The following is an 18,767-nucleotide window of genomic DNA, read 5'->3' as shown; positions in this document are numbered from 1 at the left end:
TATCTCAGAAGAAAAATGCAGCAGTTTGATCCAGCGGAGAATATCATTAACATGTGTAAGCCTTTTTTTATTAGCCTACTTGCATTAGTTATTGTGTTACTGTGACATAACTTGTACACATTTTACTAGTTAGACTTTTTTCCCAAACTATAATTACTGACTAAATGTAGCCTATAATCAAGTGAAACATTATGAAGTATGTTTCGTTCGTTGCATCTAAATGTCTCACAATGCCAGGATGTTTTTTTTAATGTTCTATAAATACATTATGAATGTTTAGACAAAACTTTACTGTGATGTACTCTGTTTGCGAATACATGTAGATGTTTATAACGTGCTTAACCATAATAATTTTAGTTTCCCAGATATAAAATGTTTTTGTATTGTATAATACACACAAAGCATGCTTGTGTTTATGATTATAAAATCATATTATTTATTTATTTATTTAATAGTTATGAGTGGTCAATATTAATGATTACTTATGTAACAATATAGTTGCTCCTATATCAGCATGCTAATAGATGTTCTTTTTTTGACCAGATACTTTGAAGACTTCAATTCTCTGAGAGCACTGTACCAACATCAGATGTTCAACCACACTGGGCTGATGCTTTACATAAAATATGTGACCTTGGACCACAAAACCAGTCTTAAGTCGCTGGGGTATATTTGTAGCAATAGCCAAAAATACATTGTATGGGTCAATCTTTACTAAAATCATTAGGGTATTAAGTAAAGATTTTCAAATAGTTGTATCTCGACCAAATATTGTCAGATTCTAACAAACCATACATCAATGGAAAGCTGATTCATTCAGCTTTCAGATGATGTATAAATCTCAAAAAGTGTACCCTTATTACTGGTTTTGTGGTCCAGGGTCACTTATTTTAAAATAACCTCCATGACTACTGATGATGTGGCTGTTTTTTTTTGTTTTTTTTTCTTGAATCCACGGAAAGAAGCAGCAGACACTGGAAATATCAGGTATGGTTTACTTGTTTCAACATTTGAATAGGATCTGTTGTCAGTAATGGCACAAAGGTGTAACTGTTCAAGTCTCTGTCTTTAGATCTGTGTGCTCAATAATGTATCTTTGACCTTCACTGTATATTTTGAATATGCTGTGTTGTAAATAAAATACAAATAATCCCCCATTGTTTTACTCCCCTCACATTCTTTGTTACCTGCCTCAGTCACATTGTTCACTGATGGCTCATTATGGGAGGCCCTTTGTCTCTCAGATGTGAATCACTAAATATTCATGGTCATTGTCACTCCCCGCATATGGCTTTCTAACACACATCATGTCTTACAAAAGTTAAATCAATATATTTTTTTTCTGTGAATGAGTGAACATGATGATATTCACATAATTTTGTAGCAAAAACTAGTCTACCACACCTAGTTCCCAAAAGTCTTGTGAACAGTTTTTCTGTTTGTGTTTTCATGGCCTTATTTTAGTGACTTAAATTTTAGTTTTTCACTAACTACGCATAAACGTTTTCTAAAAAATACAAACATACATTCATGCAGCTCACATAATATTGTAGCCACGTTTGTGATGATTACAGTAATCAAGTTTCTATTCAGTTTTTGCTGTTTTGTTATTGACAATGAGAATATGCGTTAAAAAAAAAACGTTGCAAAATTTGTTGTCTACAGCCTGTTTTCGAGACAATTGCTCCATTTTGAGGCAGCTGAATATCAAATGTGTAGTTATTTTGTTTCCCTGATTGCTGCTGACTGTTTTGGTTTTTCTTGCTTTCTATCCCAAGATAAGGTTGTAGGTTACTACAATGAGTCTCAAGCAAACCAGCATCCATGACTCCAGATGTTCACAAAGTATGAAATAACCTTAAATGCCAGAGACAACCTTGTGGCAGTCATGTTTAATTATGAATAATTGCTATACGCATTCGCCCGTGTACACTGACACTTAAAACAGACACATTATAAATGAATATTAAATGACCTTTGGTCACCCAGTGTCATAAATCAAGTTTCCATCCAGTTTTTGCTCTGTTTTGTTATCGACAAAGAGAATATGCGTTAAAAAAAAAAAACTGCGAAATTTGCTGTCTACAGCTTGTTTCCATCCAACTGGCCTTTTACAGATAAAATGGTGTGCGTGATGACGTCATCATCCCTAAAAAAAACGAATTGTCGCATAGGTTTTGGTGTATCACAAAAAAAAATTGCTCTTGAGCTGTTTCCATACATAATTTCACCTATTGCGTAAATTATACGCTATAGGCTAGTAGCCTGTTCTTCATCCATTTGAAACAAAACAGTCTATTATTAAATGGTATAGGCCTACATAAAATTCTTTTTATTAACAAGTGTCATGAGTTTTTTTTTTTTTTGTACTTTGTTATAGACTATATTAGATAGATAGGCTACTTGATAACCAAGCAATAATCATAAACGGATGCAGTTGTATTATTATTATTTTTCTAATTAACGTTTATATGTATGAATGTTCATTTTGGTTATTTTATTTCTCCTAACCGACGGTCGTTAAGCCATACTAACCGACAAGATTGTTAAATTACAATTAATTAATTGTGCTTATTGTTGCGTTTATTGCCATGTCCTGCTTTATGTTGTAGCCTACAGACAAAGTTAATACACTTAAAAGTCTAGTTATGAAAGATAAGGATGAAAACCTGTAGCCGTTTTAGTCATTTAAAATACATATTCAATTAAGCTAATTGTGTGCGATGTAAGGGAAACAGGTTAATTTAGCTCAAAGGGAATTATTTGTTTTATAGGGAATTCTCTAGCAGGTATGATTCTGTCTTAAAGTGCCAGCAGCCTAATAAACTTGCTATCATAATTTTTATTAAACGAAAGTCCAAAGTAAAAAAAAACATACTTAGAAAGATTCAAGAAAAGATTGCTCACAGCTCTGAATAACAGTATCTTTAACAATAATTTGTTTATATTCAATTCACACAGTGAACTTTATGTTTTATTTTTACACTCATTCAGTGTCTTACATGAATGCTACTGTTATAGAAAATGCACCTACTGTAGTTGAAAATATTTATTTATTCGTAATTTTATAATTTTATTTGTATCTTTTGTTTGTTGTGTTATTTGTAATTTGCATATTTGTTCTTATTTTAGATTTTAAAAAAGTGTGATATTTTTGCCATTTTTCCCACAATACTTTGGCCTTAAATTTTTTTCTGTTACCTATCATTTGATCTGTTGTACCCTTAGGTTGAAATCCATCCTGGATCAGGGGTGTTTGTTTCCAGAAGTGCATGGAGGGCAGCATCACATGCTAATACGGCCACTGCTATGGTCCGGTGTCTCCTCCTGAGTGTCTTTGATATGGAGACTCTTCTTCAAAGTAACCTTAGAGGTAAATTTACAAGCACTAATAGTAACATGCCATCATATTCAAAATGTTTCCACCTGTTCAATATTTAGGGGGAAAATCCAAGACCACATGTGGAGAAGAGTCAATAGATGGCCTAGATACAGAGAAGGTCAAAGCAATTATGAGTAAGTTTATGAATTGGTCTGTTTAAACATATGACTTAACCATACAGTTATAGAAGATGTTTGTATCTGAGCCTGCCTCAAGCATACAGCATTTCTTCCAGTTGTGATGGAAGAAAATATGGGATGTGGGGGAAAATTGTCAATGTTTTTTCATTTTCTCTCACAAAAATTGTGTTCTTCTGAGAAACGTTAACATTTGCTCTAAAATTAGCCCTATTTAGACGGGACTAGTTTTACAGGGGGTCATTAGAGAAATTTGTTTCACAGATGTACTTTGCGATTTTAATCCCATCTGAATCTGCCATGTCTGTGTTTTTCTCACACAACCTCTGTAATAATTCCAGAGCAAATTACCTACTGTTTTTCAGCAAACTCAGTGATCCTCTGAGAAAAGTAATCCCGTCTGAATGCGAATGTCTGTGATTGCAGACGATATTTTTTTTCACAACACGTTTCCTTGTGTGTTTTGGCCAACGTAATGTACTGTACACACTCAACTACTGCACTCATTTTTGATAAGCTTGCCTCCCAGCAAAGAAATAAAAATAACAATAATAAAATCAAGATCCAGATCACGTAAACTGTTAAGACTGGCTACTGTAATATCAACATCAGGTAAGATTACTCACCTTAATTTCTGCATTCAATTACGTTATGTTTTAATTATATATGTACCTTTATGAAAATTAAACATGGTTTTACTTCCAAAAAAAAAAAAAAGTTAAACTAAAGTAACCACACTTTAGCCATATAGCTTCACCATGGTATTTTTAGTAAAACTGTGGTTATACTATGGTAATCAATCCGAATAACTATACGCAATCTCTGTGATGCCCAGATGTCCAAAACAGACCCTCCCACCTCTGTAACAAACACGGAGATGTTAGTCCCATCTGAATTGGTATATGAAAATCGCAGACGTCAGGTGATAAGAATCAAAATTTGAACGCAGTTTAGAGCTATTGTTTGCATTTCACCAAGAAACTTTGCATTTGCTTGCAAATGAGGGAACACAAAGGTTCACAAAAGTCACTTTTTTTTTACTGTGTTTTGTTATTATATAAAACTGTTTCCATTTTCTTTTCCTAAACCTTTTTGGACACATCTATATTGTTAGTAAACTAAATAGACCTGTTTTTCACTGAAAACCACCTATAACAATATTGCAATAAATGGCTATAACTTGCTTGGGAAATATGTAGACAAAGTTTTATTTGGAAGTGTAAAACACCCCAGATACAACTTTCTAAAGAAAAAAAAGCCAAACTTCAGGAGTTTCTGTTTGAGTACACAGTAAAAAAACACCCAATCGTGGCTTGAGTTTTTCTTAAAATTCTGAAAATTCATTCATTCTTTGAGGAAAAAAAAAAAAAAGGAAGATTGGTACTTGAAATCAGTTAGGCTGAAACTGCAAGTTCTTCTGTTTATTATGATATATGGGACTTGATGCTGACTGCTAGAATAGGTCTGAAAAAAACAAAGAAAAGTGCAGGCATGTCAGGTGCCCCCAAAATAGGTCTTTAAGGGTTAAGGGTACAAAACTTGACCAGAACCATGTCAAGTAACAACTGACTAATCCAAATGTTTTTATCTTCTTTCTTGTTTTGTTTTGTTTTGCAGATGCTGTCATAAAACGCCATGAAAAGGCAACTGCAGTCCAACTGGGACAGGTCATTAATTCCAAGTTGGCGGAACTGAGGTTCCAATTCAAGAAAAAGGAGACATGTTAAAAAAAAGCAGTTCACATTTACAATTTTAGAGTTGTCTAATAGAGAGGGTGAAGGAAGAACATCCAAACTCTGCCCCTGATTCCTTTAAGATTTCCTATGGATTTATATAATGGTGTTTTTTCATAAAGTAAACATAACATGACAATACTTTGATGTTTTTTTCTACAACACAAAGTGCACACACTCACACCCCAAACTGTCTTATCTAGTCACCTATTAAAAACGTAATGAATATAAAAATGAATATAACTGTATCAAAATTTGTGTTTTTGGGCTGGGTGTGTGTAGTTTAATTTGTAGAACAAAACATCAAAGTATTGTCAAGTTGTTTACCACAGACTTTATTTTATTAATAAATTACCAAAAAAAAAAAAAAAAAAAACTCCACTATAAAAACCTTAAAGGAACCAGTGATGAATTACTCTTCAGGTTCTAGCATAATCCCTAGTATTAGTAATAGTCATCTCAGTAATATCATCCCAGTAATAGTCTGTTTGTTGCTGATTTGACTTATGTTTTAATGTGCAGTTTATGTGCACTCTGTTCTTTAAACGTTTTGTCAACATCAATAAAATGCTCGTTTTCTGTAGTAGGTGTTACCTATGCCATTTGAATGTACTGCCAATTTGAATGTACAAGTCAATTTATATTGTCACTGTTTTTAAGTTGCATTGTCTGGAGATTTTTACATTTTCAGTCTCCAATTTCTTTTCAATATTTGAATGTTTTAAAATATATTTACATATATAGAAATCTAATATATTTACATGTACTGAAATGCAATATGTTAACAAATGAGAAATTAATATATAGACATATATTGTAAATTAATATATTACAATATATTTACAATATTGTCTGATATCTAAATGTATTTACATATAAATGGAATAAAAATATGTAAATATTTCCAATAAAAATATATTTACATATATTTAATATATGTGAAAAATATTAAAGTGGCCAAAATCAAATATTTAAATATATTTTAAAATATATTTTAAAATATATTTACATATATTATATAAAATATACTTTCTTCTATTTGAATTTAAGATATTTAAATAAATGAAAATATATTTATTATTAATGTATTTCAATCTATGTGACTTCTGTATGGGTAGTTACAATATATTTTATTAAATGCTGTGATTAATGTCATATTTTATAATGTCAGAAGCTCATTTCAGTCTTGTGAGGAATCGATTATATTCATGATACAAACATCAATTAAAGTCTGATCTCAAGCTGATTTGTCATTGTTTTATTATTTCTGTACAAAAACAACAGAGAAATTAATTGTTCTTCATCAATCGTGTCTGTGACATTTTTACATTTGGACAGTAATAAAACAAATGATTGATGAGACACGACAATAAAAACAAATACACACACACACACACACACACACACACACACACTGATCTTACTATCTATATGAGGATTTATTATAAATGTTTTCTGATATTTCAGTGACAGAAGTTGAGCTTTAGTATTAATGTCATGAAGAGACTCATAACATCTCACTGTTACTGATTCATCATGCAGCTCAAAGCATTATGGGTAGAATCTCTTCACAGTCTAATCAGATTCATCAACACAGTTTCACTGATGATCCAATAAGACAAAGAGTAAACCCAGGATAGAGCAGCTGAGTGAATGTGGTCTGGACTGTGTGGATGAGGCTTGTTGTGTCAGAGACGCTGTAGAAGGACAGAGTTCCTGCGCTGTGATCCACATACACTCCTGTTCTACTGATATTACCATACACTCCTGTTCTGTAGATATTATCAGACACTCCTGTTCTTCTGATGGGCTTCACAGGGAGATCAGTGTGTATCTTATTGTGTGTGAATGAGTAACTGGAGGGAGAGCAGATCAAACTCCAGGACTGATCATTATATCCAAACACACCCTCAAAACCCTCTCCCTTCCTGCTGATGCTCTTATATGACACTGATATATACACATATCCACTCCACTCAATCTCCCAGTAACAGCGTCCACACACACTCTCTCTACACAACACCTGACGCACATCAAATCTGTCTGGATGATCAGGATACGACTGTTTCTCTCTCACACGTGTCACCTCTCTGTTCTCCTCAGACAGGATGAGACGCTTGTCTGCTGTGTCTGGATCCAGTGTGAGAAAACAGGCATCTGAACACAAGAACAGAGACATTAATAACAACAATCACTACAGCTGTGTGTGTGTGTGTGTGTGAGAGAGAGAGAGTGTGGAGCTGAATATTATATATTATAAATATATTATATTTAAAAATATTTAACGCCAGTAATCTTTTTAACTTTTATGAGGACGCCGACGCGCTGCATGTTTAGTTACTGTAAGATTTAATGTAATTACCTTTACAAACTAAACATCATTAAAAAGAGCTCAAGCTTAAATTATTGACCTCTGGTTTACTCTGAAAATTTTATAGTGACCGTAATTTGTGTCAGAAGTTATGAATGTGAAAAACGGAGTCCATACCTTTTGTTTGAAATATGAGCATCAGCTGCATTTGTTCAGAGAAAAACTCCTGTATGATCGTCATGAAAACACTTGACAAAACAACATCCCTGAGGGCTTTTAGTTCAAAAGCGTGCACATCTGGGGTGTATTCCAGAAAGCAGGTTATGTGACATACCTGGGTATGTTTGAGGATAAGTGAGCGGATAACCTCAGCTTTCGGTTCCAAAATCGGAGGTTACTTTCAGGGTATGTAAGTAACCATAGCAACTTGCTCTCAGAAGATAACCTGCTCAGGAGCAGGTTATGTTCAGGGTTAGTTCACTTCAGCGCTATCAGAGCATGTATGATCTACTGACGAGACTTCAGTGGGCATGACAGATAGCTCACAATATTATATATTATTACAATACAGTTATGTATATAGCCTACTATATATATATAGTTGTATGCTATTTTAATGATAAAGCGCTAATATAAGTAATAAATAAGGTTAGCCTATATATTGCTCTAATATGGTTATTATATTTTATTGGCATATATAACAGTTATCTGTATAAATTATAAAACACTATTATGAAAATGTAATGTTTAATTTATTATATTAGCCTATATATATATTGATTACATTTTATATTATCATCTCACACATGGATCGGCATTTTCTATAATGTATTTCTATAATAAAAATACATATCTGATATGACTTAATATATAATTAGCATCAAACAAACAATATAATTCTTATTCTCAAGGATTAAAGATTAAACGGAAAAAAATACAAATGATTGCAAAACCATCAATTAGGTGGCGATATGCACTAAGCATAAGGCCTACATGACCTTTGAACAGAAGAAGAAGAAAGAAGCATTATGGCGCGCTTATTCTTAGCGTCCGTTTCCATAGTGACTCGTCGATTCGTCGCTCTGTTGAGAATGTCTTCAGTCTTAACCAGGAACATACTCTGAGTTGAATGAACTTACTCCCGGATGCGTTTTTGGAACCACATACCTCGAGTAAGCAAGGTTTGGGGTTAATCAACCGAAAGTTCAGGGTTTATCTGACGGTAAGTTAACCATGCTTTCTGGAATACACCCCTGGAGTTAGGCCTATTAATTGTAATGATTTAATTTTCCCTGTGATTCAAACAACGAATAAATTATATAGAGAAAGCATGCGAAGAACACAACGGAGCTTTTAGAAACTCCCGAGTCAGTTAACCATTGCGTCGCAAATGATTCGCTGTTTCGAAGCGTTCCAATCGGATCGCGTTTCGCGAATCATTTTATCCCCACCGGAGATAAAAAATAATTCAGCAGAGGCAGGGATGCATAGACCAGAGGGGGGGAAACCCCATCCCCCCTACAAATCGCACACTGTAATATATATATATATATATATATATATATATATATATATATATATTCCGTTCCGGTCAAATATTGCAGCGCAAATATTATTAACATCTTTAATATGTGAATGCTGGGAAATGACAGATGAATGAGTATTCAGACAGACCATGGCATAAGTAAGGGATAATCAACGGCTAGCTGTGCATTAAACACACACACAGTAGACATACAGTAAACACCTGTGATGACAGGCCTCTGTCAGAAGCTTTTTTCTTTTTTTTTTTTACAATAGTGCAACTAAAATGGCAATTAATGAAGGAAGACAGGGCAGCTGGTCATCGGTTGATCATACAGTGAAATAATTAACAAAACTCCTTAATTTAATTGTTTATTTTATCTCTCTGAAAATATCTGTCTTGGTGACGTAAACGCTGTTTTTAACCTTGGCAGTTAGCTGCTTACTTTTGTACAATTCAAAGTTTTTCACTAGACTTGAACTACTTATTTTTTTAAACAGAAACTATAAAAATGGGGGTGTTCTAAAATTGTTGACCGCTAGTGTATGTGTTTAAGGCCCCCCTTGAAAACTAGATGGTTCACCTCAAGTGGTCATACCTGTCAAGTATCCCATTTTGGCCGGGAAAGTCCCGTATTTTACCCTTCTTTCCCGCCGTCCTCCCGTATTAGTATTTTCCCATAAATCTCCCGTATTTTAACCTGCGTTATTAAAAAATAATAACACCGGAGTAAAAAAAAACAAAAAAAACATTTCCAATCTGAGCTGTCACTAGCCTCGCGATAACTGCCATCTGCAGTAGCCTACAGTACTGTAGGTGGCAGTTGTCGCGAGGTTAGTGTGTGAGGTCAGATGATGAGTGACAATGCGGGGAAAAAACAAAACCGAGACGGATAATGGAGGTAACAACAGTGACGGAAGGCACTCCTGCCAAAAAACCAAAACCCTCGTGTAAATACCGCGATCAATGGGACAGCGAATTTAATTTTCTGAAGAGGAGCAGGGTGGGGGACAGTCACGCGTTTTGTAAGTTTTGTAACTGCGACTTTAGCATCTCACACGGGGGAAGGAATGATGTCTGTCAGCACGAGAAATCCGCCAAGCACAAGCGTGGGCTAGAGGCACAAAAACATGCCCAGGCGATGTCAGCATTCGTGACGAGAAATGCCACCGAGGCATGGTACGAAAGATTGTTACAGAGAATAGGATGACATTAGACAACAGAACTGTTTGCGCTTTACTCTCATGTAAAATGAACCACTCTGGCCCAGCCATACACTCCTTCCAAAACAGTCTTAAAGAATGCAAAGTCTGCAACAAATTTGTACAATAACTCACTAAAAGAGTAAAGAAAAGCAATATGAAATAAAAAGAATGTGGAATGAAAATAAAATGTAAAGACAAGCAATGTTAAATGAACAGAAAATATGCAAATAAGCCTTTAAATAAATGCTCTTCATATATACCCTTTTGTGTTTTCATTTGGGCTATAACACCTGTCTTAAAATGTAAGGGATACTGGAGCTTGGTTGGGGTGGTGGGACTGCTTGTTGGTGGGCGCCGAAAAATTTCCCTTATTTTCAAATCCAAAACTTGACAGGTATGCAAGGGGTTATCCTTTAAAAAATTGTCAAACCATAAATAAATAATTGTCAAATAAGCACAATTATACATAGCATTAAAATCTAATAAAGTGCAAGTGATGTCTATGTAGATGTAATATACACTCACGGCCACTTCATTAGGTACACCTGTGCAATCCAATACAACTTTGTGAAATTCTACTTTAGTGAAGCAAATACATTATTACATGATGTATAAATCTCAATTTCGATAAATTGACCCTTATGACTGGTTTGTGGTCCAGGGTCACATATATACTATACCACACATGCATATATACAAATTTTTACTGTAGGTATTGTTTGTATGGTATAAACCTATATAAAATCCTAAGCATACAGTATTTTTTCATATATACTGATTAAATCAACCTGCATATATAAATGAGACATTGTTCACATATATGGCATTAACATACATTACGTTATAAAAAAATGTGTGTTAATACTAATTTTACTATGTGGTTTAAACCTATAAAAAAATCCTATATAAACATACCAAATGTTTGCATATATGTTGTGTAAATAAACTTGCATATATTAAGTAGACATTCAGTAAATTGTTCACATATATTGACTTAGCATAGGGTAACTTAAAAATACATCACATAAATATTTTAATTATATTTATATACAGATTTTTACTATAGGTAATTTATATATGGTATAAACCTATATAAAACCGATATGAAATCCTATATAAGCATACAGTATTTTTTCATATATACTGATTAAATTAACCTGCATAAATGAGACATTGTTCACACACTTTATTTGGCATTAGCATACATTACATTATAATAATTTCAATATGGGTATTTCATATATGGGATAAACCTATAGAAAACCTCTCTAAAATCATATATAAGCAAAATGGGTAACACTTTATAATAAGGTTGTATTAGTTAAGTAAGGAATTATTGACGACGGGCCGTTGGATTATTAGAAAAATAATGCACACCGAGGTGGTGATGCGGTCACGACACAAAGCGGAGTGGCCGTTACACCTCGGTGTGCATTATTTTCTAATAATTCAACGAACCGAGTCAATTAGCATCAGGCGTTGGATGAAATGCGGAAGAAATAATAAAATAAACTCCGCTTTGCGTCGTGACCGCATCACCACCTCGGTGTGCATTATTTTCTAATAATTCAACGGACCGAAGTCAATTATTCCGCTTATACTACGGTTGTCACACCTCAAGACATCGATCAGATGATATATTTCAAGGCATTCGTCCGTATTTCTACTTAAATCGCTATTGTGAGTAGGATTATTTCTTCCGCATCTCATCCAGCGCTTCCGTTGCTAATTCCAAAACACCATTTTAAACCTAGTAACGGAGGCTTGAGCCATTGATAACAGATTAATGCAGTTAATACTGTTAATAACTAAGTTATGAGAGAGAGAGAGACAGAGAGAGAGAGAGAGAATTACCTCTGTGCGTCTCTCAATAGTGTTGGCAGCAATGTCTCTAGTTATTATGAAACTTAGTTCCTTTCCTTCACGAACAGCACCGTTGTTGTTACCTCGCTTGTGAGAATTCATGTAGTTTTTAAGTCGTTTACTGATAAAATCGTCAGAGTAGCGCTAACAACATCAGCGCGATGTATGCTAGTGTGTGAATGTGCGGTCTGTGAGGGAGAGAGAGCGGGAGAGATAGAGTATGTGCTTTCCGTACATAATAAAGCGTAATTTTGTGGCAAAAACATGGACATGATCTGTCGTTTTTATCATATTGTTTACTATATTTATTTATTTGGCCAGTGTCGTTGTGGGTCTTGGTTATTTTGCTGTTGTAAGACCTTTGAAATAACAGAAATCATTTGCCGAAGTGATATGGTCATGTAATGAGGTCAAGAGCTGCCTGGAACTACGTTCGCCATGCGTTTCCCTGAAAATAATTGCACACCTCAGAACATTCGGCAGCCAATCAGATTCAAGCATTCAATGGCCCCGTAGTATAATATTAGTTAATGCATTAGTTAACATGAACTAACAGCGAACAACGCATCTGTTCAGCATTACTTAATCTTTGTTCATGTTAACTTATTCATATACTAATGTGTTTGTTAATGCATTAGTTAACATGAACTAACAATGAACAACTCGAATGTTCAGGATTACTTAAAGGGGTGGTTTACTGCTTTTTTTCTTTGCTTGATTGTGTTTATGGGGTGCAATATAACATGTCTTCGTGTTTCGTTTGTTAAAAAACGCCTTATTTTTCATATATTTCACCTTTATTGTAAGCCGCTTTCTCCTCTGTCATTTGAACGACCGGGTGACTTCCTGATTCTATGAAACCACTCCCTCAGAAACAGGCAATGGCCTCAGATTGGTTAGTTGGGCCGGTGTGTTGTGATTGGCTAAACCGCGTACTGCACATTGTCCGAAACTTCACGCCCATTACCTTTACGGCGACAGCTACATGTGCTCCGGTCAAATGTAAATAATGGTGTCAATATTGCCGTATCAGTTTGAGCGAGAATCAGACCCAGAAAGCGGTAATGAAGAGAGTCAAGCAGAACTTCCGCAAGCACGGCTCTTACAAAACGTTTCTGAATGGAAGTTTGCTGTTGTGATTACATATTGTTTGAAGTTTGTACACGTTTGTCTTATACACACAAAATAGCATCGAACTAACTGGCTACTATAACCAAACAGCGTTGGCTTGTGTTTACGGTCTTGATCAAATCGAAAAATTACGTCATAAATTATACATGGAAAATACATTTACAAAATTAGTACATAATTACAAATTCGGGTCCAAAATGTTTGTACGCGTTTGTCATAGACACAAAATAGCATTTAACTAACTGGCTACTAAAGCCAGCGTTGGCATTTGTTTACGACCTTGATAAAACTAAAACATTACGTCTGAAATTATACATGCAAATACATTTAAAATTATGAAATCTTACTTACAGGTTGTGGCCCAACAACTGCTGCCTGTGTTTTTAAAGTTGGAACTGCTCCATGTTTTAGTAATAGTTTCTGTGTGAATCTGGCATTGAACTCGTGTAGATTCTGGAAGCTGTCTTCCGTAAAATGTGCAGCACAGAGAGCTAAATTAGGATTGTAATTGTCAGGAACATAATCAAACATAAATTTTAACCATTGTTGACAAACTACAGCGTCCGTAGAAAGCCCGAACACAGAAGACCTGACAGCTGGGTGAAAATAACACCGTTTCGACGGCATGGCTACAACTCTCCACTATAACTCTTCCTCTTCGACAAAGCCGCAGAACATGGCCTTGCCCCCTTTTTTGCATGTTCCGGAGGGAGGGGTTGATGGGTTTATTACGTATGCAACCCGGGAAGTATCTCGTTGTAGTCCCATACGAGTCGTTTTTGTAGGCATTAAACTTTCTGATTTTTAAAAGACGATATCTCCGCTTACGTTGAACTTTCAGCGCAGCAACTTTGCAGATTCTGTTCATGCACCAACAGCAACATTACACACTATTTAAAATGAAAAAAGTGAAATCGCAGTAAACCACCCCTTTAATGTTTTGCTAATGTTTACTTACACATTTAGTAATGCATCTCTTTACATTAACAGATTAACCACTTAACGTTGTGGTTAATGCATTAGATAAAATGAACTAAAAATTAACAACACATCTGTTCAGCATTTGCTCATGTTGACTTATATACTAATGCTTCTCTTCACATTAACAACTTAATTAGTTAATGCTGATTAATATATTAGTTAACATTAACTAAAAATGAACAACGTATCTGTTCAGCATTAGTTAAAATGAACTAACAATGAACTATGCCTGTAAATAGCTTTATTTAATAAGCTTTATTTAATTATATACATAAAGTATATACACATGAGTTTGTTTAGCAGCTAACACACAATGGATAAACAATACCAACTTCCCATTTGGGCACTGATGGGCTATTGGTAAACTTGGAAACCATCTAAACATCAACTGATAGTGTTTCTCATGTTTGTAGGCTGTTTATTAACATGACTTACCATTATGATTATGATTAATTGGCTTTGATGTGTTTTTCTGTTAACTGTTTATTTAGGTTCTGCCATGCAGAAGAAAACAGAAAGAAGGCCCTAGAGTGATGGGGGGAAAAAAGCTGTTTGGAGGCAGTTGGGAAATTATATTACTTTGGACAAAGTTCCCGGCAAAGAAAAATGCCTAGAGTGCATAGAGGCAGAATCGGCACTTGAGAGGAGACACTGAATGGACATTAAGAATCATGTACACAATACAATTCAGTCGAGAAAAAAGAAGATGCTCAGTTAAGTTGTTTGTTCTTGTTTGCTGCTGTATACTGATGTTAAAGGGTTAGTTCAATTCTGTCATTAATTAATCACCCTCATGTCATTCCAAACCAGTAAGGCCTTCGTTCATCTTCAGAACACAAATTAAGATGTTTTTGACGGAATCCGAGAGCTTTCTGGCCCTGCATAGACTGCAACACACCTAAAATGTTCCCAGGTCCAGAAACGTAAAACTGTAAAATAGTCAAAAGGTATTCTTGTAGATTTGTAAAATTATGGTTGAATCACTGATGTCACATGGACTGTTTTGATGATTTCCTTACTATGTTTCTGGACCTGGGATCATTTCAGGTGCGTTGCAGTCTGTGCAGGGCCAGAAAGCTCTCGGATTCCAACAAAATATCTTAATTTGTGTTCTGAAGATGAACGAAGGTCTTACGGGTTTGGAACGACATGAGGCTGAGTAATTAATGACAGAATTTTCATTATTGGGTGAACTAACCCTTAAAGTGTTCTGCAGGCGTTGATAATTTGTTTAATAAACAACTAAATCTGCTGATTTCTAATTTTGGAGTTTGTATTGTGATGGATGTCAGAACTTTCATCTTAGCTGAGGTGAAAGTCCTGATGGACGGTTTAGTACATGACACAGTGTGGCTTACACTCAAGTGGGGGTCCTCACAACATGCTGTGTAGTCATAGTCCTCAAGAGTATAGCAAAACACGTATGCGTGTGTGTGAGAGAGAGAGAGAGAGAGTGTGTGTGTGTGTGTGTGTGTGTGTGTGTGTGTATAGTAGGGATGTGCATCTTCATGACTGAGGCCGATGCGATACGCATCTCGATGCATAGCCAACGATACGATACGATACGATACATTGAAGATACATATGAAGCAGCTAGCGATGCGATGCTGTTCACCCCTATTACGATGCAGTGTGATTCGATTTCCATTCGTTTCGATTCAACACAATGCGATTCGATGCAATGGAAAAAATATGATCGCTTCTATTTCTTTGGTTCAGACAGACAGCAAATCATAAATTAACTTGTGTCTTCTGACTTCTAACGCCTCGAGGCCTGTTTCTTAAAACAAGTTTACCAAATAGACCAGGCTTATTTCAGTTAGTCTGACTCACTGTCAAATGATTTGGTTCCATAAAGCAAATTTAACAGAGATCAACTTCAGTCACTGTGGCTACTTATGCTGGAAAGCTAACCTGGTTCAAGGCAGGCAAACTGTCAGGCTAAGCTGAGCTCCTCTAACACTGACCAATAGGAATGCAATGATATTACCACTGACTCTCTCACATACTATCATGGCCATGCAGCCTTTCTCTCTGGTTTTATAACATAACAATCACTAAACTAAAAGTTAAAATCACTCAATTTAAACTACATTTTAACTGCTATAAGAAACACAAATTAACTCATCTGAGTTTAGTAATTATGACTGTATTAGCTTACATTTTATTTACCCATTACAATAGTCCCTTTACAGTTACTGCTATCATAAAATGCATAATTGACTCAGAATTATTGTGTTCCGTCCGGTTGTGGCCAACTCTATTAAAATCTGGAAAACGGTGGAACGTCGGATAGGAGGAACCTTCAAATTTTGTAATAGTACACCTTTATGGCACAATTTTAATTTTGTATGCGGAAATCGTCCATTTGTCCAACCCTCTTGGTCCTCTTTGGGTGTAAACAAATGCGGTGATATATATGATAACCAGGGCTTATGTTCATTTCAGACATTAAGAACCAAATTTTGTCTACCAGCATCCGCATATTTTGTCTTTCTTCAATTACGTTCTGCTCTCAAAGCGTATGGAGTTCCTTGGGCATCTCCCATCTCCTCTCATCCTATGCAAGATTGGATTGCACCATCTGTTGGTCGGCCGTCTGTTTCCTTAATATATAATAAGATTATTGATTGCATTACAAAACATCTTTCTATTAAAACTATTTGGAATAGGGAATTGTCTGACCTTAATTTGTCTGTCGACTGGGAGAGAGTGTGGTCTAATCTCAGTTTAACATCTAAAAATCTGGCTCATCGTCTTATTCACTTCAAAGTCATTCATTGAGCATACATAACTCCTTACAAAAGATTTAAAATGAAACTACAACCGAATCTCAACTGCCATATATGTAATACTACATCGTCAGGTACTTTTCTGCATATGTTTTGGGAATGTCCTGTCGTCATCAGTCTATGGACACATGTAAACCTGGTTCTATCATCCTTACTGCATATTGATTGGTCTGTTAATCCAAGTTTGTGTCTTCTTAATGATGATTCTGGCCTCTGTATAACTTCAATGCAAAAGAGAATGTTGTTTGCTGGTTTTACAGCTGCAAAGAAGACAATAATACAAAACTGGTTTACACCGCACATGTGTGGAAAAACATATTGGATCCGTAGCCTCCTGCAAATAGTGACTTGTGAATGTACAACAGCACGAATCAATGGGGCCAAGCCTTCTACCATTGATGCTTGGCAGTGCTTTCTCTTTGATATACGTGACTGTATAAAGGAGTGACTTTATGTTTTTCTTGTCCTTCCTCTCTCCCTCCCTTTGACTGGACTTTGAGATATTGAGTATGTGTCTGTTGTTGTTGTTTTTTGTTTTTTTATTATTATTTTGTATTTTTATTTATTTGTTTATCTTTTGGATGTTATGTATGAAAATAAAAATGTTGATAACAAAAATAAAAAGAAAAGTGAGAGTGCAAAAAAAAAAAAAAAAAAAGAATTATTGTGTTCCATCTGTTTAGCGCACACTCATGCATGCCTTGCCCAGACGCCAACTCCTGACAGCAAAATGGATATATTTGCATGACTTTCCAACATTTACAGATGAAAAATATACTGTGACATGTCAGTTATGCACTGAGGAAAACAAAACGTCTCAAATGCATTAAACAGCACAGATATATTCGCTGTTTGCCATGGTGGATCGATTTGATCCATGATCGACATTAAGGGCTGCTTAAGAATAAGTGTGCACAAATTAGTTAGATTGCGTGAACTTACATTGTCGTTTATGTAACCGCTTTAGCCCCGATTGATTTGTTAGGTTATTTCAAGTCAGGTTTTGGACTTTTCCTCAGGTGTCCGTAGTGTTGTTGCGATTCGTCATATTCACGCGCAGCGGTGATGAGAGAACGCGCTTGAGAAACAGTTTCGAGAGGAGAAATCAATCTACATATAAAATATTGATCACAGATTATTGGTCACTTTCTAAATAATAAAAGTGTAGTGCATCCACTAGTAATTATATATAAATAAATCAGTTTTTACCGATGCAGATATGTTAGAAACGATGCATCGCGATACAAATGCCAACTTGTATCCGATGCATCGCATCATTAACTTTTTTTACCGATGCACCGAGTTAATCGGGGAATCTTCCCATCCCTACAGTGTGTGTGTGTGTGTGTTTGTAGACGTACATTTCTTTAGTCCTGCTGTAATCCTGGATTCTCCTCCATGATCCACACTAGAAAACACACAGACACATTCAGTCAGTCAACAAACTGTTGCTATGCAGTTGCCAAGGTACTCAGGATGGTTGCTAAGGAGTTGCTATGTGGTTGCTAAGGTACTTGATGTGGTTTCTAGGCTGCTGCTAAGGTACTTGGGGTGGTTGCTAGGCTGTTGCTATGTAGTTGCCAGGGTACTTGGGTGGTTACAATGATGTTGATAACATGTTCTGGGTGGTTGCTATGCAGTTGCTAAGGTGCTTGGGGTGGTTAATAGGCTGTTGCTAGGCATGTGTTCAACGTCATCACGCTGGAT

General features: G+C 35.5%; 1 protein-coding gene across 4 annotated transcripts in view; it reads right to left on the bottom strand.

Moving 5' to 3' along the window:
• LOC131538707 (NACHT, LRR and PYD domains-containing protein 12-like) overlaps nucleotides 1–18,767 on the bottom strand; it is a 72,677-nt gene that overhangs the window by 26,242 nt on the left and 27,668 nt on the right. For 3 of the 4 annotated variants that reach the window (XM_058772752.1, XM_058772751.1, XM_058772754.1), the window contains 2 exons: nucleotides 18,422–18,468; nucleotides 6,403–7,409 (listed from right to left, as the gene is read on the bottom strand). In XM_058772752.1, coding sequence (XP_058628735.1) covers nucleotides 6,841–7,409; nucleotides 18,422–18,468 — 616 coding nt within the window. In that variant the 3' untranslated portion in view covers nucleotides 6,403–6,840. Of the gene's footprint in view, nucleotides 1–6,402; nucleotides 7,410–18,421; nucleotides 18,469–18,767 lie in introns of those variants that run through there. The other variant, XM_058772753.1, reaches the window with a different exon arrangement.

The sequence above is a fragment of the Onychostoma macrolepis genome, chromosome 04 (assembly GCF_012432095.1).
Source record: "Onychostoma macrolepis isolate SWU-2019 chromosome 04, ASM1243209v1, whole genome shotgun sequence".
Lineage (NCBI taxonomy): Eukaryota > Metazoa > Chordata > Actinopteri > Cypriniformes > Cyprinidae > Onychostoma > Onychostoma macrolepis.
Note: the sequence above shows the minus strand (reverse complement) of the source record. Positions and strands in the feature narration are given on the sequence as shown.